Below are 27,358 nucleotides of genomic sequence, written 5' to 3' on the forward strand. Positions count from 1 at the left end.
TAGGAGCTCAGTCTGAGTGGGGTTTTTTTTCTCCTCCTCTTACCTCATGTTATGTATTTTCGTTGTTTTTTCCTATCAGCCGACCTTTCTGACATGTCTCCCCAATGTGATGTTTGTGTAAAGTTGGTCAGAAGGTTCCTTTGTAAGTGCGCATGCGCCATTAGCGTGCTGCCTGCTGTAACCCTAATTTCCTTCGGGATTAATAAAGTATTCTGATTCTGATTCTTGATGTTCTTCTCTGTAACTTGGTTGTGTTACTCTTTTCTTTCTATCATTTTAAAGCAAACTGTTCTTTCTCCTCTGACCTCAATGAGGCATTTTCAAACAGCATGTCTTTAGATTGGATACTCTGGTTTTCTCACACAAAGACAACCCAAACAGGTGGATTTGAACCCAAGACTTTGCTGTGAAAACAGTGCTAACCACCGTGTCACTGTGCCGTCTTCTGGAGAAAGGTTTTATAGTCGGATGTAGGGCTGGGCCATATCATACCGTTCACGGTAATACCGGTGTAATGTTGGGCAACGATAAGAAAATGAAATATCGCGATAGAATATGGGTGAAATGCGCATGCGCAGTGCCTTTGTTTTCATACGCACATGGCGGCGACGCAGAATGAGAAGAGCAAAAGTGGATCGTTGAATGAAACGGATGAACCAGAACTGGTTTGTAAAATGCTGCAGCTTCAGTGGTGTGGAACTGGTTTGGCTTTCGTCCGTCAGATACACAGCAAAGCACTATTTTTGGTAGCGCATGCTAGCGGGCCGTCGTTATTACCGTATTTTTTGGAAAATACGGCACACTTAAAATCATCCTTTGATTTTTCTGAAACTCGACAGAGCCCCTTATAATCCCGTTTTGCACTAATAAAGTTGAGGAGTATTTTGTCTAGTCAATTATATTGTCAGTTATATCGTTATCGCAAATTTTCAAATGTATATCGTGATAAATATTTTTGGTCATATCGCCCTGCTCTAGTCGGATGAGAAAGATTGATATTTGTGCACAATAACATGAAATACATGTGGAGAATTAAAGGCACCAACTCTCAAGCATGGTGGCGATAGCATTGTGCTTCAAAGCTGGTTGACTGTCAGTGGTACTGGCACATTGAACAAACTAAATAGAATAGTGAAGACGACACAGTACTAGGGCTGCCACAAACGATTATTTTGATAGTCGACTAGTCACCGATTATTTTTGCGATTAGTCGACTAATCAGATCATCATCCATTGGACGTAAAACGCACAGCTTATTGCACCAGCAGCATCTGCTCTTATATAACTATCATTAGCTTACAGCTTTAAGTGTTTAAGGTCTGTGCTAATTAAAAATAAAGACAAGATGATAGTTTATTAAATTTTAATGAAATTTGCAGATTGTTTCGGTGAAGTTTAATAAACTCCTTGCTATCTAAACTATAACAGGACACTGGAGTATATTCTGGAGCATCTCACACTTCTGATAATCAGCTGTCTGCTTGACGTTTATTCAGCTGTGTAAAAACTGTAACTTTGATCTCAGCCAAACCGATTTACTCAGGAATAAATAAAATACTAAAAAAGCAAAACAATAACATTTTGAAGTTTCTAAGTGACTCATATATCATGTTTAACCTGAGTAGTGAAAGACGGCGGTGGGTTTGAAAACGATTTGCCGGGAGTCCGGTGTTCTCACGGCTCTAGTTAGCCTAGCCCCCGGCTCGCTATCGAGCTAGTGGGTAACAGACGTCTCCGAAAACGTCGGAGCGCTTTTGAAAATATGTGGTGTCCTGATAAACTGAGCAGATATTTGAGGTTTACACAGCTACATTCTCACCTGAAAATATGTTAAAGGTTTATTTTGTGACCCAGAAAGAATAATAAGAGTAATATTAAAACTAGCTAGCTGCCGCCATTGTTGGAAACTGAGCTGGGCCGCGCTATGAATTCTGGGACACAGCTTCTTCTTCTTCGGGGTTTAACGGCAGCTGGCATCCTTGTACATGCAGTGCTGCCATCTTCTGTTTCAGTCCGTTATTACACTCTTAAATCCTGCTACTTATTCCTGCGTCTTTTGGGATCTTACAAAGCTTCAAACGACGCGTCGACTATTAAATCAGTCGTCAACGATTTTGATAGTCGACGTAATCGTGACTAGTCGACTAATCATGGCAGCCCTACACAGTACCTCTAAATTCTTCAACTTTACTTTAAATCAACAGCTGGACAATTGAAATTTGGACACAGTTAGGATGACTATGTGTTTGGGACAGTGATACCAAACACATAGTCAAACTTGTTTTGGATGGATAAGGCAGGCAAACAATAAGCTTCTGGAATAGACTTCCCAAACACTTAACCCTGCGGAAAATTTATGGACTCTGCTTAAAAGGTCTGTGGTAGGAAACCAAACAATTAAAATCAACTCTAGTGGTTAAATATGAATCCACAGTTATGCTACAAGTCTGTTGATGGATGCCAAAGGTGTCTGGCTGGGGTGAAACCTCATCACGTTATCCAGAATAAGTGTATGTACATTTCTGACCTTAACACTAGATATCGCCCAATAAAGTGGCCATTAAATGTATAGCATACTGCCATCACCAATGACATGTGAAACTTTTTTGGGTCAGTATCTTGACCACGGACGTTTTGACATAACACTGGACAAAGTGTTAAGCAACCACCTGAGTTCCTCATAGTTTCCCAGCGAGATATAAAAGTCAAATCATTTCACTAGCTTACCCATGCAGTAGCGAGTTGCTCCTGCTCCTTCCCTGCTCATTCTCTGCCCTCATAGTCTCAATTTGGATTAAGAGCTGCTCCTATGAGAGAGAGCATGTTACAGATATTCTTGTTACCTACTGTAGCCATGAAGAGGAAAAACCACCACTGCTATAGAACAATTTAGAAAAAACAACCCAAAATATAAAAACACACAAACAGGAGGAATTCTTTATTTTTATTTCCTTACTTTCTCATGGTGGGACTCCTCAATTAATTTTTTGGTGTGCTCGAGTTCTCGAATCAGGGCATTCTGAGAAACAGGAATGATAAGAAATGCTTAACATGGCACATGACTAGCCATGCGACACAGATTTAACAGGAACAACAAATATTTATTTAGTTAGTTAGCTATGAATACTGTGTCCTCAGCTTGCCGACGTCTTTGTTCATCAGCCTAACTTTAGAATTAGGCACTAGAGAAGTGCTCTACCTTATCCTCCAAGGCAGACATCCTCTCTTTGAGGTGAAGCTGAAGTCTTTCATTGGACTCTGAGAGGAGCTTATCCACCGTCTCAGACAGACGCTTGTTGTGCTCCTCATTCATCTTCTCCCGTTGCCGTGCCTACGAAAATAGCAACATTTTTATACAACGCACAGCTGTAGCAATGCAATGAGAATCAAGCTTCCAGTAAGAACATTTCCCCTCGTTCTCACCCTGAGCAGCTCCTGGTTTTTTTCCTCGAGCTGGGCCTCCAGCTGCCTCAGTCTCTCTTCAACATTGCCATGGCGTTCCTCTGCCTGAAAACAAAGGTTAATGAGAAAAAACTACAAATCTGTACAAATATGTTTCTCTGATTTCATGTATTTAATCCACGCAGGGCTGAAAATCTCTAAAGCCAGACCTTACTATCCCAAACCCTCTACCATCCATCCTGGAGAAGGACCTTGCTAAAAGTCTTTTTATTGTACTGCTTCAAGGTTCAACATACTTTTTTTTCCTGTGTTTGACATGATGAGAACAGGTCCTTCGAAAGGATGAAGTCACCAACATTTACATATTTTAAAAGGAGCAAAAAGCCAAAAACATGCACTGTAACACAACCCAAAAATAATAAAGCAGCTCATGCGTCCCATAATGCAGATCTACCGTATGGCAGCCTTATCTAAGTTTCACCACTGACTACACACCTGGGTTATGAGGGTTACCGGTTCCTAAAACATTTAGATTTATGCAAAAGCCAACAGGCAACACAGCCTGATCTAGTTTTCTTGTAGCTCTTATAGGTGGGGTCTCCATAAGTCTTTGAGAAAATCAGCTGGAACTTCCTGTTTGTGTCAAGACACCAAAAACTAGGTGCCTTGTGTTTCAGAGGAGAGGAGACGAAGGGTATCACCACGAACTATCAACACCGCTTACTAGCACATGAAGCACAAACACAGAAGCTGTACAGATAAAGCCAGATCACAGCTACGATTCAGGTTTGACGGAGTATTTTGATCAAGTTTGAAACTGCACTTAACCAGGAATGTATTCTTTGTTTCACAGACTTCAGGTACATTTGATTATTTTGGCTTGATTTCATCTGAAAATCTAAACACACTAGATTTGCTATTGGTCTGGTTAAATTCAGCAACAAGGGATAGTGAACCTCCCAGTAAGCAAAAAGGATTGGTTTAGCCGTCTGGATAAAGCTGGTCTACCTTTTTCAATATCTTAGTGCCTTTAGAGCCACACAGAACACACTAAAGACGGAGGTGGTAGGAACAGCATGAAGAACACACAAAGACAGCATGACAGACACAAATGAGAACAGGATAATAATGCAAACATTTCAAGAGACTGAGCACAATTTCAATTAGTTGCTGAAGGGAGAAAGCCTGTGTTGCAAGTTGCACAAATGAAATAACATAAGAAACCAGGGCAGTCATTTCTAAGTGTGTCTGTGTCTCTGCTGTATTCTGTATATTAAGTGTGCGGTTTAAGCACCACTCAAAGAGGAAATAAAATGCAAATTAAAAATGCAGGGATGAGACACGGCAGTCTGCTTCTTTTCTCTGTTTGTTTCTGAGTCTTTAAACAGGCGTAAATAAATGAAATGAATGGCACTAATTAAATTAACAAAGAAACAGAAGGGGCGGACAGACTAGAGAAAGATGACTTTGTAGATTCTACTCACTTTCTGATAAACATTAAAAGGTTCAGATGAGTAGACCAATGAAAAACACTACATTCAAAAATGTACAGAGAGCCAGACAAAATACTAATAAGGTGATATGATGCTGTTGCAGTGCAGTTATGCAGCAGGATGTTTTGTCCAAAATAAAGATTCTAACTATAAATGGATAAGAACAGGAGCTGAGTTTCTAAAAATAGGTCACTGTGAATATTTGGAGGAACATAAATAATGGCTTCCTCAGCAGCTTCCATGCAGAGTTGCTGTAAAGGAACCTCTTTAACATATCTGGTGACGTTACGCAAACTTGTACCTTTATTCAGGTATTATGAGGTGATGCAATTTTGAGTCAGCTCCATTTAAAATAAATACATATATACACAGAAATGCAATTACAAATGAACAGTAGTTTTAAAAAGGTGCAGATGCTGATACCTTTGTGAGAGCAGCGACCCTCTGGGCTAACTCTGCTTCCACCTCTGGCAGTGTCTCTGCCTTCCGGATGGTCTGCTGCAGCTTCTGCTCAGCCAGTTCCAGCTTTTCCTGAAGTTGCCGGTTTCTCTCTTCAGTCTACGACAAACAAATCAAACCCAAACAGTCATGAGCAAATACGTTTAAGACTGTTTTGTCCCTTCATTCCAGTCTCAAAGGTGGCTTTCAGATCCACAAGGAGCAGAGAGTACCAGAAAACACACTTCAGCACAGGGGCAGAAAAAGAAAGACAAAAGGGAGATGGGGTCAAGGGATGCACGAGGGTGGGAAGAGCAGGAAGCGAGTGACAGAACAATCAAAATGACACAGAGACAAACAAAAACCAAGAGAGGAGGAGAAAGACATCTCCATCTCCACTGAGTACTTGTAAAGAAACAAGCCAGTGTCTTCAAGGCTTCCCATTAAGAGCCTGCTGCGCTGCTCAGTGTGTGAATACAGCAAGAATTCCTCAATAGGAGTCTGACAACTGCAGGCAATTCCTGCTGGCAGCCAACTCTGAGACTCAAACAATAAATTCCTCACTTGTCTGCATACCAGATTAAAGTGTGTGGGCGCTTGCAGACAATAGCAATATGATGAAATGACTGCAAATTACAAACAAACTGATCCAATTTTCTCTAATGCCAAACACACAATTAACTGATTATCTGAGTTGTGGTGGCTTTATACAGTCTTAAACAAACAGCACGGGACCTACTTGTCTGTAGAGGGAGTCTTTATTGGCCACTTCATTCTCCAGCTTGTCGTTGAGGTCGTGGACAGAGGTAGCCTCTCGCTGAGCTGCCAGGTAGCGCTTCTCTAGAGTGGTAATCCTCTCCTCCATGTCTTCCTTCTGAGCCATAGACTGTATGCATAAACATATTGCTTTAGAGTTCTCAGCCTTTGTGACAGGAATCCTTCTGATTGGGCATCTTTACACGAATATGAGAAGAAGACAAGGCACTAAAAGAATCCTGGTACTCAAACATGAGCAAACATGTTAACGCTGCTTATACTGTCCTGCTGTGCAATGTTTAATGTCATGTTATCATGTTTATAGAGCACTGGATCTTTTGAAGCACTCCGCTGTTAAAATCTATAAAAACTGTGCTAAAAACATTGACAGATGTGTGTGAACAATGCACACATGTACAAAGTCGCAAACTCATATTTCAACACATCTCTTCGTTACAAACAGATCGTGTCCTCTTTACCTCTCTGAGGTCTCTCTGTAGTCTTGTGTTCATGTCTTCAGACTTAATAAGGTCCTTTCGGGCTGTGTCCAGGTCCTCCTCCAGCTCAGTGATGCGTGATGCCATAGCAGCCATGCGCTCCTTCATTTGGCCCAAATCGGCCATCTGACGGTCCATTACCTCCTGGAGCTCGCCAACCTTACCGAATCCAGGTGCAGACTCGTCTTCCTGGCTCGACGAACCGTCCGATGACCGCTGTGGGCAGATTGACATCGACTTTAAGATGTATATACAGAATATTGTGTTTTTTTCCTGGATGAGCGTTGTGCTGTTATTGTTGGCTATTTGATAATCAAGAAGTTTGAGTAAATTAAAGACTTGTGATGAGAAAAATGTAAACATCTTGCACTGAAAATTCAAATGATCACTGCCTGCAAGACAGGACTTGGAATGGATTTGAACTCCTGAGAGTTGATTGTCCTCAGACAATGAGAAGCTGATAAAGATTATTAATTGAAGTACAGAGAAAACTGCAGGATACCCGCTTTCTAATTTTTGTAATTTGTTTGTTTGTATGACACAGTGTAGCACATTCTATTTCATCATTTTAATCAATTAAAGGGAATGAAAATTTAAAATTAAAATAACACACATGTATTTTGAAACTGTAACACGCAGGATTATTTGTATACTTGTAATTGTTCTCATTCTTAAAGCTGATAAGAACAGAACAATTCTACCTGATCATGTTCACTACAATACATTACAATATCACAGCAAATTAAACTATTTAATCCTCTAGACATTTGTAAAACATGAGCAACTTTGTTGCCCTTTGGTTCTCACAAACATGCCACTTCTTATACGCTGTTGATTAAGCTCACCTTGCCATTAGTGCTTGGTGTGTTTTCAGAGTTGTGGTTAACTTCGCTGGTTCCATCAGCCAACCCTCTCTTCTGACTGTTCTGTTCCCTGAGGTAAGCCAGCTAAGGAAAAGACCAGTTTGTTAGCACCCTGCCAAGTCATTCATTGATTTGTTGAACTAAACAACTATAACGTTAACCAATAAACAAAGTGCACAATTCTTTAAGACTTCCTTTCATCCTGTAACATATTTTAAGCAAGTGCATATTTAAATGTTCACACAAACGCCTCACAGGTCTTGTTTTAGGAAGTTACGTTTCTTATCAAATGAGGCAGGTGTTTGATTTTATGTGCAATGGCATGCAGGCATGTGTGTGGTCCCAGTTTGACTTCCAGGAACAAAAGATGACTGCAGCACTGTAGCGTGAAGCAGAGAGGAAATCTAGGACACCTCCCTGAGATCCTCTGGGCCTTTAGTCAATTTTAATCCCATTCAGTACACAGAAGACTCCGGATTCTTCGTACCTCATACACATGAGCTTTGAATATAAATTTCTTTTTCAGACTCAGCAGCACAGATAGACAGGATGCTATAATTATTAACATTATTATTCTGATAAAAAAATATTAAGCAATGTTTTACTGATGTTTGTAGCTTACAGGCAGCAGCATTTATAAGTCTAAATCAACGAGTCTTTTCATCAGCTGTCACCGAGGACACTTGGTCTTCTCGTGTCAAGATGGCGCCAGTGTCTGACACCATCTTGCCGTCTGACTCTGTTTGTACTAGTGTTTTATTTTTACTTTGTTTTAAAACATGCTAACTCTCTGCTTGTATATGATCACAAATGCTGCTGGCTTTAAGATCCTCTCAGTTAAAAACTCTTTATTGCAATCGTGGATATCAGGGAACCTTCTCCCCACCGCTCCTGTCAGGAGTTCCAGCTTGTCTCCGTTGTGTTCCGGCGCTACCTCAACTGAGAGGGCACCGCAGACGCCGTGGGAAACGCAGTGGCTTATTGGTGAGAATGAAGGCTACCTGCACACGATTTCGGAAAATACCTCACCCTATCCCGACTGGATTTGATCGCGTCAACTACTGGCACTCTCTGGACATGGCTTACACTTGCCTGACACCTGTTGTCGGGCTTACGACAATAACCCCGCGCCAGCGTCTCCCCCGTCTTCGCTCAGGTGGAGTAAACCCTCAGAACCTACGGCCGATAGGTCGGGCACCCACATCGGCCGCTGAGCCACCGATACCACTAAGATTAAGTCTTGTTAATGCTCGATCGCTAGCAAACAAAACTTTTATTCTTAAGGACTTCTTTACTGATCGGGATCTGAATTTAATGCTTTTAACGGAAACTTGGCAGAGTCGGTGAGTCCAGCTGTTTTACTGAACTTTTACCGCCTGACTGTGAATATCTTAATGTGCCGAGGATGACTGGGCGTGGTGGTAGAGTGGCGGCTGTTTTCAGGAAGACGCTCTCTTGCAAACAACTCTTAACTCACTCGTATTATAGTTTTGAACTTTTTTTTTTTTAGTTTTGAACTTGTGACGTTTGAATTGGGGCATCCCCGCCCGACACCCGTTGCATACAGACCTCCAAAATACCACAAGGATTTTACCCAAGACTTTTCAAACTTCTTAGCTGGAACTGTGTCAAACTACGATCGAATCTTAATCGTTGGAGATTTTAATATTCATGTGTGTTGTCCCTCCAATTCACTGACCAGAGACTTTTTAAGTTTGATAGACTCCTTTAGTCTTGCTCAACTTGTGTCTGGGCCAACCCAGAAACAGGGTCATACATTGGATCGTGTGCTGTCTTTAGGGTTACCGGTCCTAAACATGGAAATATGTGATGCTGTTTTTTCTGATCACTGTCCTGTTGTGTTTGATATACTTTTATCTCTCTGCCATTTTACACCTCTTATTTCAACACGTCGTTGTCGTGTTTTTATACCAATCTGCAACAGAACAATTTTCTATTGCTTTTAAAAAAGTTTTAAGATCTCCCCTTGGCTTTGGTACCGAGGAAATGAGAGTTAATTTCTATGATAAATGCAAAACTGTCCTTGATGAGGTCGCTCCTTTTAAAACTATAAGTTCGAAACAACGACCAGACCCATGGATAAATAAGGCCACTCGTTCAGCCAGTAAGTTAAAAAAAGATGGGCTGCAGGTGTCCTTTCTCAAGTTGAGACAGTCTGTACAGGTACCTAGAAAAGTCTAGGTTTTTTTCTAATGTTATTGAGAATAGCTCCAATAATTCTCGGGTTCTTTTTTCAATTATTGACTCTGCCCTGAATATTTCCCCAGCTTCTTGTATTAATAGTTCCTCAGACACCTGTGAAAGGTTCTTACAGTTTTTTATCATTAAGATAAAACAGCTTCGATCTATGATCGCCCTGCCTTCACATGACGTTTCTAAAATATCCACCTGCTCTGCTGTTTTTGATCAGTTTGAGCCTGTGTGTCTTGATCAGGTGGAGGAAGTACGTAGTGGCACAAAGACATCATCGTGTCCAAATGACATTATTCCAACACATCTTCTAAAAAAGATTTTTAAGGTTGTCAGTTCTGACATTTTAGCAATTTTTAATAGCAGCCTTAGCTCGGGTGTTTTGCCAGCATGTTTTAAACATGCTGTTGTACAGCCTGTACTTAATCTTGACTCCTCCGTCCTCACTAACTTCAGGCCTATTTCAAAGCTCCCCTTCCTGTCAAAAATTTTGAGAAATATTGTGTTTGTTCAGCTGCAATCTTTTGTAAATGGACACAATGTTCTTGAGAGGTTTCAGTCTGGTTTTAAAACTCTTCATAGCACAGAAACTGCACTTTTAAAGGTTCTTAATGATCTTTTATTAGCCACTGACTCAGGTGACTCAGCTGTGCTTTTAGATCTGACCGCTGCCTTCGATACTGTTGACCACAGCATCTTAATCTCACGGTTGAAGCATTGTGGCGTAAAGGGCACCCCATTAGAGTGGTTCAGGTCATACCTGTCTGACAGGACCTTCTCTGTGAGCTTTGGCGATTTTATTTCTTCCTCAGCTCCCCTTACTTGTGGTGTTCCCCAGGGATCTATACTGGGACCAATATTGTTCTCCATTTGTATGCTGCCTCTAGGTCTAATTTTTAGAAAATATAACATTTGTTTTCATTCATATGCCGATGACACTCAGATCTATCTTCAACTGAAGGGAAACAGTCCTGCCTCACTAGAACCCTTACTTCAGTGTCTCGGTGAAGTTAAATCTTGGATGGCCTCTAACTTCCTTAACTTCAATGAGAACAAAACCGAAGTGATAATTTTTGGACCAAGCGGCTATCCCAGCACCTAGCCAGACCAGCCTGGCAAGGCTGCAGTTAGTCCAGAATGCTGCAGCTCGTCTTCTGACACGTACTAAAAGACGTGAACACATTTTCCCAGTGCTTGCCTCTCTTCATTGGCTCCCTGTCCGCTTCAGAATTAATTTTAAAATTTTATTGTTGACTTACAAAGCCCTGAATGGACAGGCTCCCGGGTATTTGTCTGACCTCTTGCAGACTTATACCCCCCCCCCCCTTAGATCTCTTAGATCAAGTGATCTTTTGCTTTTAGCTGTACCAAGGTCGAGGCTGGTTCATAGAGGCGATCGAGCATTTGCAGTCGTAGCACCTAAGCTGTGGAGTAATTTACCCCTATACATCAGACAGGCTCCCACTGTCAATCTTTTTAAATCTTATCTTAAAACGCATTTTTATTTACTGGCTTTCAATACAGCATGAGAGTTATTTGTTAATTCATATTTGGTGTTTGCTATCAATACTCTAAGTTATTTTATTAGGTATGTTGTATTCTTGTACAGCACTTTGGTCAACGCCCCTGTTGTAATTGCTACAACAGGAGCGTTGCTATATAAATAATTAAACTATTAAACTATTAAGGTGGCAGCAGCAGCAGAATCCCAATACAAGTTTAGTGAGAGCATAAACCAAATATAAAGATAAAAGTAGACTAGATGGGTAGTTAACACTTCCATTTTAAATACAACACACATAACTTTACCTTCTAACTCACCACTACCATTCACACCTATGGGCAATTTAGAATTATCAGTTAACCTAACCCCAGGAACTGCACGTCTTTGGACTGTGGGAGGAAGTCAGAGCATCTGGAGAGAACCCATGGAGGAGAACATGCAAACTGCACACACAAAACAAACCTAAGTAAACTTCTCTGTAGTAATTCTTAATATATTGTGTTTTCTTACTTCTTTGTGTGAAAAGGTGAGCTGTTCCTCCAATGCGCTGCATCGTTCCAAAGCAACACGAAGTCGCTCCCTAACCTTGAAAATATGAAATGGACATAAAGCAACATGTACAGTGGGGCAAAAAAGTATTTAGTCAGCCACCGATTGTGCAAGTTCCCCCACTTAAAATGATGACAGAGGTCAGTAATTTGCACCAGAGGTACACTTCAACTGTGAGAGACAGAATGTGAAAAAAAAAATCCATGAATCCACATGGTAGGATTTGTAAAGAATTTATTCGTAAATCAGGGTGGAAAATAAGTATTTGGTCACCTCAAACAAGGAAAATCTCTGGCTCTCACAGACCTGTAACGTCTTCTGTAAGAAGCTTTTCTGTCCCCCACTCGTTACCTGTATGAATGGCACCTGTTTGAACTCATCATCTGTATAAAAGACACCTGTCCACAGCCTCAAACAGTCAGACTCCAAACTCCGCCATGGCCAAGACCAAAGAGCTTTGGAAGGACACCAGGAAAAGTATTGTAGACCTGCACCAGACTGGGAAGAGTGAATCTACAATAGGCAAGCAGCTTGGTGTGAAAAAATCAACTGTGGGAGCAATCATCAGAAAATGGAAGACATACAAGACCACTGATAATCTCCCTCGATCTGGGGCTCCACGCAAGATCTCATCCCGTGGGGTCAAAATGATCATGAGAACGGTGAGCAAAGATCCCAGAACCACACGGGGGGACCTGGTGAATGACCTGCAGAGAGCTGGGACCAAAGTAACAAAGGTCACCATCAGTAACACACTACAACGGCAGGGAATCAAATCCCGCAGTGCCAGACGTGTTCCGCTGCTGAAGCCAGTGCATGTCCAGGCCCGTCTGAAGTTTGCCAGAGAGCACATGGATGATACAGCAGAGGATTGGGAGAATGTCATGTGGTCAGATGAAACCAAAGTAGAACTTTTTGGTATAAACTCAACTCGTCGTGTTTGGAGGAAGAAGAATACTGAGTTGCATCCCAAGAACACCATACCTACTGTGAAGCATGGGGGTGGAAACATCATGCTATGGGGCTGTTTTTCTGCCAAGGGGACAGGACGACTGATCCGTGTTAAGGACAGAATGAATGGGGCCATGTATCGTGAGATTTTGAGCCAAAACCTCCTTCCATCAGTGAGAACTTTGAAGATGAAACGAGGCTGGGTCTTCCAACATGACAATGATCCAAAACACACCGCCCGGGCAACAAAGGAGTGGCTCTGTAAGAAGCATTTGAAAGTCCTGGAGTGGCCTAGCCAGTCTCCAGACCTCAACCCCGTAGAAAATCTGTGGCGGGAGTTGAAAGTCCGTGTTGCTCGGCGACAGCCCCAAAACATCACTGCTCTCGAGAAGATCTGCATGGAGGAATGGGCCAAAATACCAGCTACTGTGTGTGCAAACCTGGTAAAGACCTATAGTAAACGTTTGACCTCTGTTATTGCCAACAAAGGTTATGTTACAAAGTATTGAGTTGTATTTTTGTTATTGACCAAATACTTATTTTCCACCCTGATTTACGAATAAATTCTTTACAAATCCTACCATGTGGATTCATGGATTTTTTTTTCACATTCTGTCTCTCACAGTTGAAGTGTACCTCTGGTGCAAATTACTGACCTCTGTCATCATTTTAAGTGGGGGAACTTGCACAATCGGTGGCTGACTAAATACTTTTTTGCCCCACTGTAACTCCAAAAATGATGAACAATGGTTCACATGTCGACATGCACCAATACTGCAAGAAAAACGGTTTAACAGAATTGTACCTTTTCGTCGAGGGCTTTATGGTGTTCAAAAAGTGACTTCAGGGCTTTGAGGACCTCCACTTCACTTGAGACGCCTGCTGGAGATTGAGCCTGCCGCTTCACCACAGTCATCCTCAGACTGCGCTCATGGCGAGACACCAGGCACTCCAAGTGTTCTAGCAGGAGCTGGATACACAGAGAGTTACAAAAAAAAAAGTCCAAATCATTTCTCATCATCGACTCGCATCTGAAAAACTTTTTAAGTAAACAAATGCAAAACCAGTCAAAATAAGAAAGATAAAAGTCAGCACTAACTGCTGCTGCAAAGTGCTTTATCATTTGTAGCTGAAATATTGTGATGACTAAGCAATTTGCAATGCCCTAAGCTGTGACAACAGACACTGTCTGTTCTGTCGGTGCTATGACAACCATCTTTTCTCATAATAGAAAAAGACGGAAATCTGACAAGTATTTCCAGGTAGTGTGTGCAGGCCCAACTAAATGCTTCTTATTGACAGCTGATCCTCTGTGAATGTGTGTGCAGGACGATCTACTAACCCGTGTGTTGTTTCTCTCGGCCTTTAGTTCTGCAATCTCCTCCTCCTTTTCCAGAAGCTGCTCTCGGCACACGTTCAGCTCCTTTGTTAGTGCAGCAAATTCCTAAAATAGGAATGGATAAATTCAGTAACATGTAACAACTACTTACGAGGCCTTTTTTTTGGGGGGGGGGGGGGGGGGGGGGGGGGGCCTTGGGAAAAAACATTGGTGGCAGGGAAGGAGGGAAATTGCACATTCAAAGTTAAAACTTTGATCATGGGTAAAATAAAGTGTCGCTGCAGCAATTTCATATCATTTTCTAAAAGTAGGTGGAGGTTTTTAGATCAACTTTTTTATTCATGTTTTTATGCTACACATCATAATCTGATAATACACAGTCTGTCATGACCTGCTCTCTCTCACTCTCCCCATCACTTGGATCAAAGTGTTCACACACAGTAGCATGATTAATAATATTATAATTAAAAATAAACAAACTAAAAACACCTTCATATTCAAAAAGTACAACGCAGTTGATATAGGTAAATTATTACCATGTATGTGTTTGTACTTCACATATACAAACACACGTATAAACACAAACACATTCATATGTTTAGAATAGTCAACATCTTATAATGGCAGCTAGTTTCTAAGAGATGCACGGAACATCTCTTAGCTTTTTTTAGTTTCAACACTGACATCACCTCGGTATTTCAGACACACGTTCATTTGACCCAGTAACAACCTGGACCATACATCACACATATAAGATGAGATAAGACTTTAATGATCCCACAGCAGGGAAATTCTTGCATTACCTCAGCTCAGGTACAGATAGAAGGAAAATACAAAAAATACAAATAAACACATAGAAAATAAGTAAGATAATACACTATATACAACGGTTGCATACACAGTATGTGATTATGGATATGGTTGTGGAAATATGCAAGACATAAATTTAGCTATTCTACCACTACTATTCCTATGTAAGTAATAGATATCTATTTATGCTATATACCTAATCAAATCCTGTCCATTTACAGCAAATTAATATGTCATTGTATATGTTCCACAACAGATTATCAGACTCTAAAACTAATACTGCTCCTCTCTGGTGTATTTGTTCATTGCTAGTGTTAAGATGTCAGTTTAACACACTGTCTTCTGCGATGACGGTTTGTTTTGAAGCCAGCGCCATGACTGCATACCAAGCGCATTCCTTTCTTTCCTTGCCGGTGCCGACAAGCAGACAGCCATGTTTACGGCTTTAAAAAGAGCCACAGTTGGCAACCCCCTAGTTTCCACAAGTTATCTTAACGGCTTCACACTTATTTTTTAAATCTGCGGCAAAGTTTTATTAGAAACCTCTGCCTGCTGACAAGAGTATCTATCCTTTATAGATCTTTCTGGTATGAGAAGAAAATGAATGGACAGTCAAACACCTCAGTATATGTAATTGCAGAATGCAGAATGGAGCTTTTTTTAATCTTCCATCTTTCTGTGGTTCTCTTCCAACAAATATCCACTCACACAGACACAGCCACAGATACACACAAACACACAGAGCTTGTAAGGATTACATGCATGGTTGGACCGCTAAAGAATTTGCCATCCTGATTTTTTGCCCTGTAGCACAAGCACCCTGAGTAGTAAGACCTTCTTGCAATGCTTCTGAGGGTAGGAAGGTGGGGGGTGGGGGGTAGGAGGGCTGCTGGAACTGATGGTTCTTTTCAGTCACTACCACAACTATTCTCCCTTCCCTTCATTCCAGCCTCTGAGCTTTTCCAGCACTTGGCACAGATTTTGCTCAAAGGGTTAGTTTCCTATTGGCTAGAACCAGGGTCTTCACTTTCTGCTGGCCAATAAGAGACTGAAAGGCAGGCTCAGGGGTAATTACAGAGTTGCTTATTTCCTACATTCCACAGCAGAGGCTGAAGTTAGAGAAATATCAAGGTTGCGTATAACCTATGTCTTAATTTATCATGCATTACCCCTTACCCATAACATTCTTTAACTCATTTATACACAACATAAATAAATAAACAACATATTGACTCTGATACATGACAGACTGACAGAGTCACAGTGTAACTCACTAAGGTACAGGGAGCCTGAACCTATCATGCAACAAAACAAAAAAGAAAAACAAAAAATATCCAAACACCCTGAAATCTGACCTAGGCTGGAACCTTTAAAAACACACACAAATAAATAAATAAACAAAACAAATAGTATATGGGTAAGTTTTATGTTGCTTCTCAACAAGCACATCAATCTGAGCATATCAGTTGATTTCAACACCACCCTAGATCAGCTTTGACTCTGATGCTCTTGCTGTGTTAGGCTTTCCATGCATGCGCTTGAAGGGGCAGGGATGTCCCCAAACAGGCTTGACGATAAATATAAATATACTCAGGTTTAAGCATGGTGCATTTTCTTCAATTTAGAAATAGTGTACCTAACAAGCTTTTCAGGGAAAACCATACACTGCACCACTGTTCCCTCTAAGCTGAGCACGTGAGCAATCGCGCACTGCTAACAGTCTCCGCGCACAGAAAATCAGCAAAATAAAATAAATACATGTATTTACTTTAATTCCAATTTAGACTGGATTTTTTTTTGTGCGCAGCGCAGAATTTCTGTGTGGGGAGACCATGTGAGCAGTGCGCGATTGCTCACGCGCTCAGCTTAGAGGAAACATTGCTCTGCACCACACTCTCCACTTAAACGCCATTGTGAGAAAGAGTCATGTTTGGATTATAATACAATTAAAGATTTGGTTGATTCAGACACAGAGATAGCGCTGCTCAATAAATCGAATTTTAATCACGATTACGATCTGGGCTTTCAACGATCATTAAAAATGACTTGAGCCGATTATTAGCCCCTCCCTCGTGCTTTACTCTCGCGCTGCTCCGTGTGGCAAATCGAGCGCACCTCTCTGCATTTCGTGTCACAACAATTAAGAGCAGCGGTCCCCAACCTTTTTTGCGCCACGGACCGGTTTATGCCCGACAATATTTTCACGGACCGGCCTTTAAGGTGTCGCAGATAAATACAACAAAATAAAACTAGTACTGGTACCGAAAAAAAGAAAATTTATTCATAACACACGTGAACAGACCCAGGAAAACAGAGTAAACGATAAAAACGATAACAAAATAACGCTGAAAACCGATAAAAACCCTGAAAACCATACATTTCACACCTGAGCCTCAACTCTCGCGGCCCGGTACCAAACGACTCACGGACCGGTACGAGGCCCGGGGGTTGGGGACCGCTGATTAAGAGGACCCGAGGGAAGCTCGGAAAGCTAAGAAGTTATTTGGAGAGGAGAGTGACTGCCGTTGGTTGAAAAGAGAGGTAAAAAAAACTTCAGTGGTGTGGAAACATTATGGGTTCAGTCAGACGTGGATCAAGTAGACACAGTGTGAAAACTTTGCAGCCCTAGACTATGACAGGAACCGCCCACAGTGCATGACAATAATTGCTACATTTTTTTTCTGTACAGTCAGCAGACTGATGCTCTTGAGACTGATCAGAACAAGCCTGCCTTCTACATAATGACTTTAGCTGCTCTTAAAAGCTTATAGGTGCTGAAATGTGACACTGTGCACCGGGCATCTGTTCTCCTAAACGGGGACCCACCATCAAACCTAATTAGACACCACAATAGCTCTGTACAGAGTTGCTAAGCCTGCTACCAAAAAACAAAACAAACAGACAAAAAAAACCCACATCAATAGAGAAGAACTCAATTGATTAAAAGGAGGAGAAATTTTTCATTTTTACTCTTCTTTTATGTTACATTTGTGATACAAGTGCATGCAAAGATTCTTGAACAATTATAGATTTATTTAATAAGGGTATATTAATAAAATTGTGAATGCATTATTTAAATGTGCTATATTTTTCCTGCTTCCTTCTAATGCATTTTAAGTGAAAACATTTTTTTTGTTTGTCTGTTTTTTTAAATGCTTCCACTGCCCACCCAACTGCCAAAATTACATGTACTGGTGCTGCACTGCACCATTTTATGGCTTTTTCCTAAAAATTGCTATGGCACCTATTATTGATGTCAGCCATTGCTCAGTTGTTGCTTCAACAGGTCTATAGGAAAAGACTCAGCTATACATTCTTCACAGGAGAACTACAAAATGAACTAGATCTATAGAATAGAAGTGCTAGCAGCAGTTTGGAAAAGCACTTAAACAATACTTGTGTGCAATAGGTGTAGATACTGCAGTTGTTCTGGCTTTTTGAAATACAGGGGCTGGAATGATTAATAACAAAATAAAGTGCTGTCTGCTCAGTTATAAAGGTACCATCCATTTCTTTCTTTTTTGTGTGATTTATTAATAAACCGTAATAAAATATTCAAAAGAAGGGAAAAACACCCAGGTTTTTCTAAATGAACTGCTCATTGGTTTCCTTTTTCAAAACTGCAATGCTTTAAAGTTTAACTGCAGACAACGTCTGTTTTTTCTCATCGTTTTAACAAAAAAACAAAACAGAAAAAAAACCCCAAACCATTTGAATGTATTTATGTGCCATATTAAATGCAAATATATACAAACACTCAATACTTTGGGACAGTATTTTATCTCCTGGATGATGAAGGTTTGGTGTGTTTTCGTTTGTATGTGTTTTCGTTTGTATGTGTTTGTTTCTGCGAGTTTAAGTGTACCATGATTGCTTGTATTTTACTTTCAATCTGAAAAATGTTAGGTAAGCCTTGAAATAAAAAGCAACAACAAGCCTTGGTAGCAACAACAGCAATCAAGCATTTGCGATAACTGGCAATGGGTCTTTTATAGTGCTGTGGAGGAATTTTGGCCCACTCATCTTTGCAGAACTGTTGTAATTCAGCCACATTGGAGGGTTTCCAAGCCAGCGTTTATCTTCACTGATGCTGATGTATTATCAATCTTTTTGTTGAAAAACTGGGGCTGCGTCAGTTAATGCTCCCAAAATTTTTTATTCACACACCGCACCAAAGTACCTTTCTATTACAGTTCTGTGTCGTAAACGAGGGTGAAACTCTTGAGTGTCCATGGTAACAGTGGCGCATTGCAGAGACTTGTTTAAAACGAAGCAAAAAAATTTGTGTCAACAATTTTCTACAATTGAATTCCTCAAGGAATCAGTTCAGCCCTAGTGAACACCATGGGTGAAAAGTCATTTTATTAAATTTACACAGTCCATGTGTTTGCAAATAGATTTAAACAAAAAGATGAGCTAAAGAACAGGTTTACTCACATGACGCTGTAGAGAAGTGCATCTCATTTAAAATCTTCTTAACACATTTAAAAAAAAACAAACACTAAAAATGGAGCATAAACCAAATGTTTATAATAAATTCCTTTAGGGTTGTCCAATATCACAAAACATAAGGAATGACAATATTAAAATGTCTATCAAATTATATTGTAGTCTATTGCTTATTTCGTGGTGCGCAAAATACACTTCTTATTGAAATACTCTTTCATTGCTATTTGCAGTAGTCACCATGGCAACCCAGAAGGACCAGCTAAAACAACTTGAGGCATTTGCTCCAAAGTCTGATATGGACCAGAAAACTACTGTCCAAATGATCCTGCAAACTGGGCACCACCACAACAAACCACCTCTGCAACCTACAGAAGAATCGCATGAAAGAGTTTCAAGAGAGTTTAAGAATGTGAAGCAAAAAAGAAGCCATCTATTCAACAGTTGAATATTAACCAGAGTTGGACCTTTCAACAGGAAAATGATCTTAAGCACACTGAGAAATGGCTGAAAAAGAAAAAATGGAATGAAATATTTGAATCCATTTAAATGTAGAGGAATTTGAAACCAGTATTGCCTACAAAAACCTACAAAACATACCAAATGTATGCATGTATGTAAAGCAATATCCATTTAAAACAACAACAACAAAAAAACATTCTAGATAATTAATATAAATAGGCTGGTAAAGCTTTAAGAATAAAGCAACTGGCCTTTAAAACTAAACTACATAAAAAAAAAAAAAGCACTCTTCTCCATTTGTGTCCGTTTCCTTTTAATCTATTAATTCAGCTCACATTTGGCCAAAAGCAACACTTGCACTCTGTCACTTTCTTGTCACTATGTGTAACAAGCCAGCCTTTGTCTCTGTGTCTTACTACTGAGCACTCTCAATTCATGCCTTTGTAGCACTGACCAGAACAGAAAATTTGGTCACTGGTCTTTTAAAAACAGGAAGCACAATATCACCATGGGTGTTATGATTTCAAAGAGATGGATGAAGCCTAACAATAAGGACAAAATTTGACATGTGCTAAGTGAAAATATTATTTATTTTTTTAACCATCCATCCATTTTCTCCCGCTTATCCTTATCAGAGTAGCCTGGGGCTGGAGCTTATTCCAGCTACCATAGGGCGAGAGTTGGGCTACACCCTGGGCAGGTTCATCAGTCTGTTACTAACAGTAGCTTGTAGTCTGGGTGTAATCAGGCCCGAGTGTGGTTAGGGAAATTAAGGTCATCTTTTTGGAAACGTTTGGCTAGGTTTCTTCCCCCTTAATAGACAAAATCATCATTTCAAAATACTGGTGGATGCCAGTGCTACCCCTCAGCCTCCTAGCAAACACACCTATGGTATACATTTGAAATTGTGTTCACAAGATTTTCAGAAAACTTTACCTCTGACCTTGAGGTCAAGGTCACTGAGATTCAAACTTGTTTGAGACTTTTAGTAGATGCACCTGTGGTATCACAATCCTACGTCGCCTCGTTCTCATGTTCACAAATTTGGACGTCCACACTGCCCGACATTCAACCGACATTCGTCAGTCCAACAAACGACGATAGGCGATATATTTGCGCAGGTGACTTTTTGAAGGGTGGAGCAATGTAATCATGCAAGGACTGATTTGCACATTTTGATTTTATAAGTTTTGTTTGGAGGGAATATTTTACCTTCTCTTTCTTGTTTGTTTCAGTATTAATATAGCTACTTTTTGAATTACTCATTCATTTATTTGAGATGCGCCAAATCACACAAAAGACTTAACATTACGTCTGAGATTTTTTTTAATGTTCAGTGGAAGAAACATTTTGATGTTTAACTTACTTCTTGTTTAATTTTGCATTTGTTGTTTGGAACAGCCTATAAACACGGTTATAGTGGAAAAAAGAAGCCAGTTTCTCTTTGTTTCCCTCCCTACCATTGCGGGTTTTTTAATTAAAATAAAATGTTTTTGTTTTTTTCTGAACATAGGCAATAAAACAGCGCTATTATGTTTTTTCCCGCCGACTGCTTTTTTTTAAGCTTTAACCAACATTATTACAAAACTTACTGATGGGCAAATAAACAGATAAATCGCTCAGTAAAAACAATCGGTGAGAGGCTCAGCCTATCGTCGATAGTCAATATATTCGTCCAGTCGCCCAACCTTAATTTCCGCCCCGCGGATTGACAACACTACCACATCAACCTTTTCTGCCTGAGGGGCAAAGACTCAATTTTTTATATAAAAGGATCATCGTTGACTGATATTAAAATTTGTTTGATGACCTGAATAAGAATGGGTATCGTTTAGGTTTTATCCGATACCGGTGCCAAACCGGTACTTTTGAAACGGTGCCAGTGCTTAAACGGTGCTCGAACCAGTGCTTAAAGAATGGAGAACACAAACTTTGTCCAAAAAACCTCTTATGTTTTTATTTTTAGCACTCTTTTTTTCTGCAAAATAATAACCAAGTTAGCCTTTTCTGTTAATACAACATACCTCCTTTGGTTGGAACCGGTGCTTAAACAATGGAAAACACAAACTTTGTCCAAAAACCAAAACGATTTTTTGCTAGCTGGGATGCTAACGGAGAGGGATACAAGTTAGTTGGTTTGCTAGTCTCGGCCGAAGGAGAGTGGTGTTAGCTGGTGTGCTAAATCGTGCAGACAAGACCGCCTTACCGGAGGTAAGTGGTATGACGTCCAATCTACGGTGAAGATCTGGGTTCAGGAGAGACGAGCGAAGGTAGCTAGCGCCCGTTGGGGGGAAAAAAGCTAACACTCCTGTCTGTGGACAGTTAAGCTAGCCAGCCTACGAAGGTTTAGATATGCAGAGATATCGCTGCGAGAAGAGGTTTTTGAATAACGACTATGTAAAAGTGCAAGGGTGGGCGGCTCTACACGACATGGTTGTCATGATCATCATTCAATCAGGATTGACGGAATGAGATAAATGCTTCTGAGGAACATGCAAGGAGGGGTATCCCATAGTGACATCGAAACGAATGTTAGGAATGAGAACTGCATGCACCACAGAGCCACGGCTCAGTGTCTGAGTCTCACAGGCCTAAATGTGCACTTGAGCCCATTTATAATTCTTAACATTTGTTTATCTTGCTTACCTTGTTTATCTTGGACTTTTTACTGTATTTTCATAAGTTTTATAGTTTTTTCCTACTGCTTAAAATACTCCCTTATGACCATTTATACTACAAAGTAATTAAGCAATAAACAATTAAATGATAGAAATGTTTCCATTTTTCACTTTCTACTATAACAATGGGTTGTTTGTTTTTTACAACTACAGTAACAAAACAAAACAAAAAACACAACTGGACAGTGGAAAATAAGCTTCCAGAACCTTTCTATAATTTTACACATTTCAGTCCAAAGAGTCATACTAACAGATTTCTTTCTTTGTCAAAGCAGCTTTTACTTTATCATGTAGTGAACAGTTAAACATGTCACTTCTTTACACTGACAGAAAGGGCGTTTCACTGGTCTGGCCCCCTTAACATCAAAGTGGGCTGTATGTGTCCCAAATTGTAAAATGAGTTTGAGACCTCTGTTCTCTACTGTCCGTGTGTGGAAAAAAATACACCTGGCATCAGGAAAGAAGGCAAGCTGTTGGAGGCAGTGTGACGCTTTAAGGAAGAGAAAAAAAAAAGCTGTATAGGTCAACAGGACAATAATAACTACAATCAAATAAATATATTCTTGCTGTCCGCCCAATTTGTTTGCACTCAGTTTGAGTTATTAGGACGCTGTGCAGTAAGACCACTAGTTTGTCCTTTTTACCCTCTCAATCCTAGGCGTCACAAACAGACAGCTGAAAACCACACAGCCAAACGATCATTCCTGTTATACTTCTTTGAAGTCCAATTGACACCTATTGTCTGGAGCGCATGTGTAGTTGGTGCATTATAATGTAAATTCACTGTGAACAAGACTACCTGGTCTCAAAATACAGGTAGGCACATGGACATCCACACGGACCCTATTAGACTTGTGGATGCTGAAACATGTTAGGCTGTAGTAAAATCTTCCAAAGTAGTAATACACCGAACATAACAGTGAGAGCAAGAGAGAAAGAGAGCAACTTTGTCAGCTTTTCAGTTGTGTCTTCTTACTTGACTATTTGTGGTTACATTATGAACTACTGAAAAAAAAACAAAAACTATTCGATTCCTCTACACAATGTAAGTTCCTCCTCTAGCAACCTGCCTTCTGCTGCCAAAGTGGTTTAGTAAGCGGCATACACCTGAGCTGAATTAACTGGCCATAGGCTCATTGTTATTGATATCCAATCCAGCTTTTCGAGTTACCATCTGGCAGAAAGCCAATCCAAATATTGGTGCATTGCTAGTTCAAATCTCATTGTAACATACAATCCAGAAGCCATACAATTCCCCAAACCAAACCACTCTCTGTACTATTTCTTCCAGTAAAGGCTTAGTCTCAGGAAAAAACTGTAGAATGGCAAACACTGAATTTCTTTAAGAATTAATCTACCTGGACTAAGAATAGGATTTTCCTTTAAGAAAAAAGGTCTCTCTCACTTACCTGTGGCAAAGCAGTGTTCAGCTGTCTCTGTAGTGAGTCCCTTTCATGGCTAACTTCATGCAGTTTGCTCTGGGTCAGGCCCAGATTCTCTTGAGTCTCTCTCAGGGTCTCAAGAAGACGATCTCGCTCTTCCAGCATAGACACCATCAACGACTCAAAGTGACCCTCTGAGTCAGATTGAAGTGGTGAACCGGAACCTCGACGGCCTCCGCCATTTCCACCACCAGGGCCTTCGGCCTCACTGATGGTGGGCATCACCTCGCACATCATCTGCAACAATAAAGAACAGGAGAAAACAGGAGAAACAAGGACCTCCGTCACTGTCACGTCAATAAAGCAAAAAAGTCAAAAAGCATTTTATTGTGTTAAAACAGAATACCAAAACCACTTTGAAGAACACCAAAGAAAAAAAACAAACAAAACACACACACACACAGATCCTATATTAACAAAATTATTAACAAACTGAGATATAAGATTAGACAGTGGGCAAGTCTGAAAGTCCTCATGAGGGGTAATTTAATCTCCATAGTTTAAATTAACCCTCACAGTAGCTTTTTGACTAACAAAAGGGACAACAAAGACCAAAATCAGTTGAATCTAGTTGACTTACTGTAATGGTTAACTAGTTTGTGCTGATAGTAGTCTATAGAAAAACAATTACGTTAACCCATTCTAGTTAAATTTACTAAAAAGCTGAGAAGGTCTGGGTAATAAGGCCGCTCTCCATATCAAGCGGCTCAAGTCCTGTAGACAGGCTCCTGGAAACCAGGAGTCATGTGAGTTGGATTTAACCAACCTAAAAGGAACAACAACAACTTCCAATAGGGAACAAGTAGCAGCTAGGTACACCAAAATCTCAAAAACAGTCAACTGCACTTTCCTATAACTGAGGGAAACCATTCTTGATACGTGCCAATTATTTAGAACAAATCTACCTACTAGACCCTTGCAAAGCGAAACGCAAAATCCAAACTAAGGCTTTTTATTGAGGTCAAGCCCCTCTGGATAAACCATGTTTAAGAGGGGGATGGTCACATTGAGGATCTTTGTAAAGGTAGTGACAGATGGCGGGGAGAACCACCGATACCTACTGCACCATGCATCAAAAACTACAGGATGACAAGTGGAAGTAGAGGACTTTGGCTGACTTACAGAGGAGCGATTCTCGATGCTTTTTCTTTTTTGCAGAGGTGAAGATAAGGGCTAGCTGGGTAGTAAATGAGGTATAGCAAACGATTAAGGGGGCCACCAATTGTCAAAGTAATTACAAATCTATTCAAAGTATTTTTGTATTTTGCATTTTGTAAATTATTTTTAATGAAGAACTAGGTCCCCATCAAGAGGATGGCTGGAAGCCGAAATGCATCGACAGTATAGTGCTTGCCCATTGTAATGCTATCAGATACGTCTGGGAGTTAGGTTAAACCCTACAATTGTTTTCTCAAGTATTTTCGTGTTAAAGTTCTTTCTCACCTTCAAAGAATATTATTACTCCAAGTTCCTTCGTAAATCCAGGTTATGTTATGACGAAGTAAACGTCAACAAGTCCAGCTAACTCCAACTGTGGATTAGAGCCTTGTCAAGCTTTACAAGTATCCAGAGTCATTCAAAACAGAAATTCCATTCAGAGGCAGGGATGCATTAAGGCAGTGAAAGGGTCCTCTTGGTGGAAAAAAAAGAGATCATTTCAGAAAAGGCCTCAAAGCGACACTCGCATAAAGTGAGCAGGGGGCAGTATTCCAAGTTTGACTGGCTAACTCTGCGCTAGCCACCAAGCACTAAGTAAGCTGGTGATTCGGTGATTGCATATCTGGATTCTGGAACGAAGCGTTCATTTTTGCATCTCAAAACGAACGACCATCCTCAGATATAAAGTTTGACTCATATATAACTAGTGAACATTAACTGATACAGTTAAGTGGCGTGAAAATAATAAGCAGCCGTAGTCGGTTTAGCTCATTTGAAACAGGATTCTTTGGCTTAAAGACAGTTTAAAGTCGACAACTAGCCAATGTTAGCTACTAGCCAGCTAGGAAGCTAATGTTTGCTGCTCTATTTTAGCTTAAATACGTCAGGCAGTCATTGAAGCATTAACATAAAAGTACACAACATGATAAAATCTATCATAAAAGTTTCTTACACTATCTAAAATGCTAAAATCCTGAAATGAGTCGTAAAAGCTCTGTTAAAAATTATTCATTTATCAAGTAGCGTTAGCATCAGCTAACGTTAGCCTCCCGTCGATTCCGTGGAGTCGCGTCACCACATCACGGCACCAGCTAGGAAACTTCCAGCTAACATTCAACGTTAGCAGCGTTTCAGTCTGTTTAGGAAATCCAGACCATTTATAAAAACATATATTCCCTTTGTTTCCGCCCGATTTCCCGGCGTTATGTCAGTATTTCCACCAAAAAGGTCCGTTGGTCCGGTCCTTCCCTGTCGCCACTGCCTGCCAGCTTCGGCAGTCGGGACAGCCAATGGTGGGCTAAGTGTCGCTTGCACTGCCAGTCTACGGGAAGAGAGCGCTTCCCAGGTTGGCAACAGGAGGAAGTGGAGAAGTAGCAGTACGTTCAGTTCCTGTAGGGATATAAGCTTACACTTGTGTATTGAAAAGACAGAGAGAAAGCACGACTTTTCCATCAACAATACCCGTTATTTCTTTAAATTTACAGGTTACAATATCTCGGATGTATGTTTGTGAAGGTTCTCGGATGTCTCACCGTTCGGCTAATATCAAACAGGCTATTTTACCATAGTTTGTATTCTGATATGTTTTAAATACACATGTAACTTACATTTAACATTTTATATTGTATTTTGTCTATGTTTTGCTTGTAGAACCAATAATAATAACAATAATAACAATAATAAAACTTAACTATGATTAAGAGGAACATTTAACAGTTTGATTTAAAAGGCCCGAGGTCATCTTAACCGAATTCAGCCATTATAATTTATAATGTAACTTGTGGAAGAAGGTATCGAAGAGCCAAACGTTTTTGTTTTTTTTCCAAATAATTTCTTTAGTTCACTCTTTGGCCCACATTCAGTTGTCACTGGTAAACCAAGCTCTCGCAATAAAGAGAACATTTACGCCCTCTTGTGACGGATCAACACAAGTTTTGTATTCATTTATTTTGTAAATTTTGATGTGATATTTTGAGAATTTATTTTTTTACAGAAGTTCACTAGAAAATGTTTGAGGTATAACTTTAATGCATTTTAATAAATAATGGACAATTTGACAGGTCTGAGGTTTAAAACATGGCAGTGAGTCCTTTTGTGATGTATAGTTTGGCAGGTAAATGCAAGACAGAATATGTGTGTGAATAAGAGGGAGACAGGTGCAACTGACAAAAAGACATGAGGCTTAATTGGAGTTGGCAGAGCTGGAGATGTAGAGATTTTCATTGCACACCACAGAATCAATCTGTTCCATTCCAGGCCTGTACAAGGTTGGAATGGGGTACAAGAACATCAGTAAGGTGTTCTTGGTGAGGTGACAATTCAAGACCCTCGGTTTCCCGGTTGTAATTGCTTCATTATC

General features: G+C 40.3%; 1 protein-coding gene across 10 annotated transcripts in view; it reads right to left on the bottom strand.

The window, feature by feature from the left end:
* ppfia1 (PTPRF interacting protein alpha 1) overlaps positions 1 to 26,341 on the bottom strand; it is a 41,911-nt gene extending 15,570 nt beyond the window's left edge. For 3 of the 10 annotated variants that reach the window (XM_085462355.1, XM_085462339.1, XM_085462347.1), the window contains exons 1-14: positions 25,285 to 26,341; positions 23,809 to 24,078; positions 14,007 to 14,108; positions 13,470 to 13,634; positions 11,675 to 11,749; positions 7,432 to 7,533; positions 6,569 to 6,802; positions 6,073 to 6,219; positions 5,319 to 5,453; positions 4,411 to 4,452; positions 3,424 to 3,507; positions 3,200 to 3,331; positions 2,957 to 3,019; positions 2,728 to 2,807 (exon numbers count right to left, since the gene is read on the bottom strand). In XM_085462355.1, the coding sequence (XP_085318481.1) occupies positions 2,728 to 2,807; positions 2,957 to 3,019; positions 3,200 to 3,331; positions 3,424 to 3,507; positions 4,411 to 4,452; positions 5,319 to 5,453; positions 6,073 to 6,219; positions 6,569 to 6,802; positions 7,432 to 7,533; positions 11,675 to 11,749; positions 13,470 to 13,634; positions 14,007 to 14,108; positions 23,809 to 24,078 (1,631 nt within the window). In that variant the 5' untranslated portion in view covers positions 25,285 to 26,341. The remainder of the gene's footprint in view (positions 1 to 2,727; positions 2,808 to 2,956; positions 3,020 to 3,199; positions 3,332 to 3,423; positions 3,508 to 4,410; positions 4,453 to 5,318; positions 5,454 to 6,072; positions 6,220 to 6,568; positions 6,803 to 7,431; positions 7,534 to 11,674; positions 11,750 to 13,469; positions 13,635 to 14,006; positions 14,109 to 23,808; positions 24,079 to 25,284) is intronic. The other 7 variants (XM_085462364.1, XM_085462379.1, XM_085462389.1 and 4 more) reach the window with 3 other exon arrangements.
* Positions 26,342 to 27,358: the final 1,017 nt, after the last annotated feature.

This window comes from Copadichromis virginalis, linkage group LG1 (genome assembly GCF_057382275.1).
Source record: "Copadichromis virginalis isolate Kocher_CV1m ecotype Utaka linkage group LG1, C_Virginalis_male_GT1.1, whole genome shotgun sequence".
In the NCBI taxonomy this organism is placed as follows: domain Eukaryota; kingdom Metazoa; phylum Chordata; class Actinopteri; order Cichliformes; family Cichlidae; genus Copadichromis; species Copadichromis virginalis.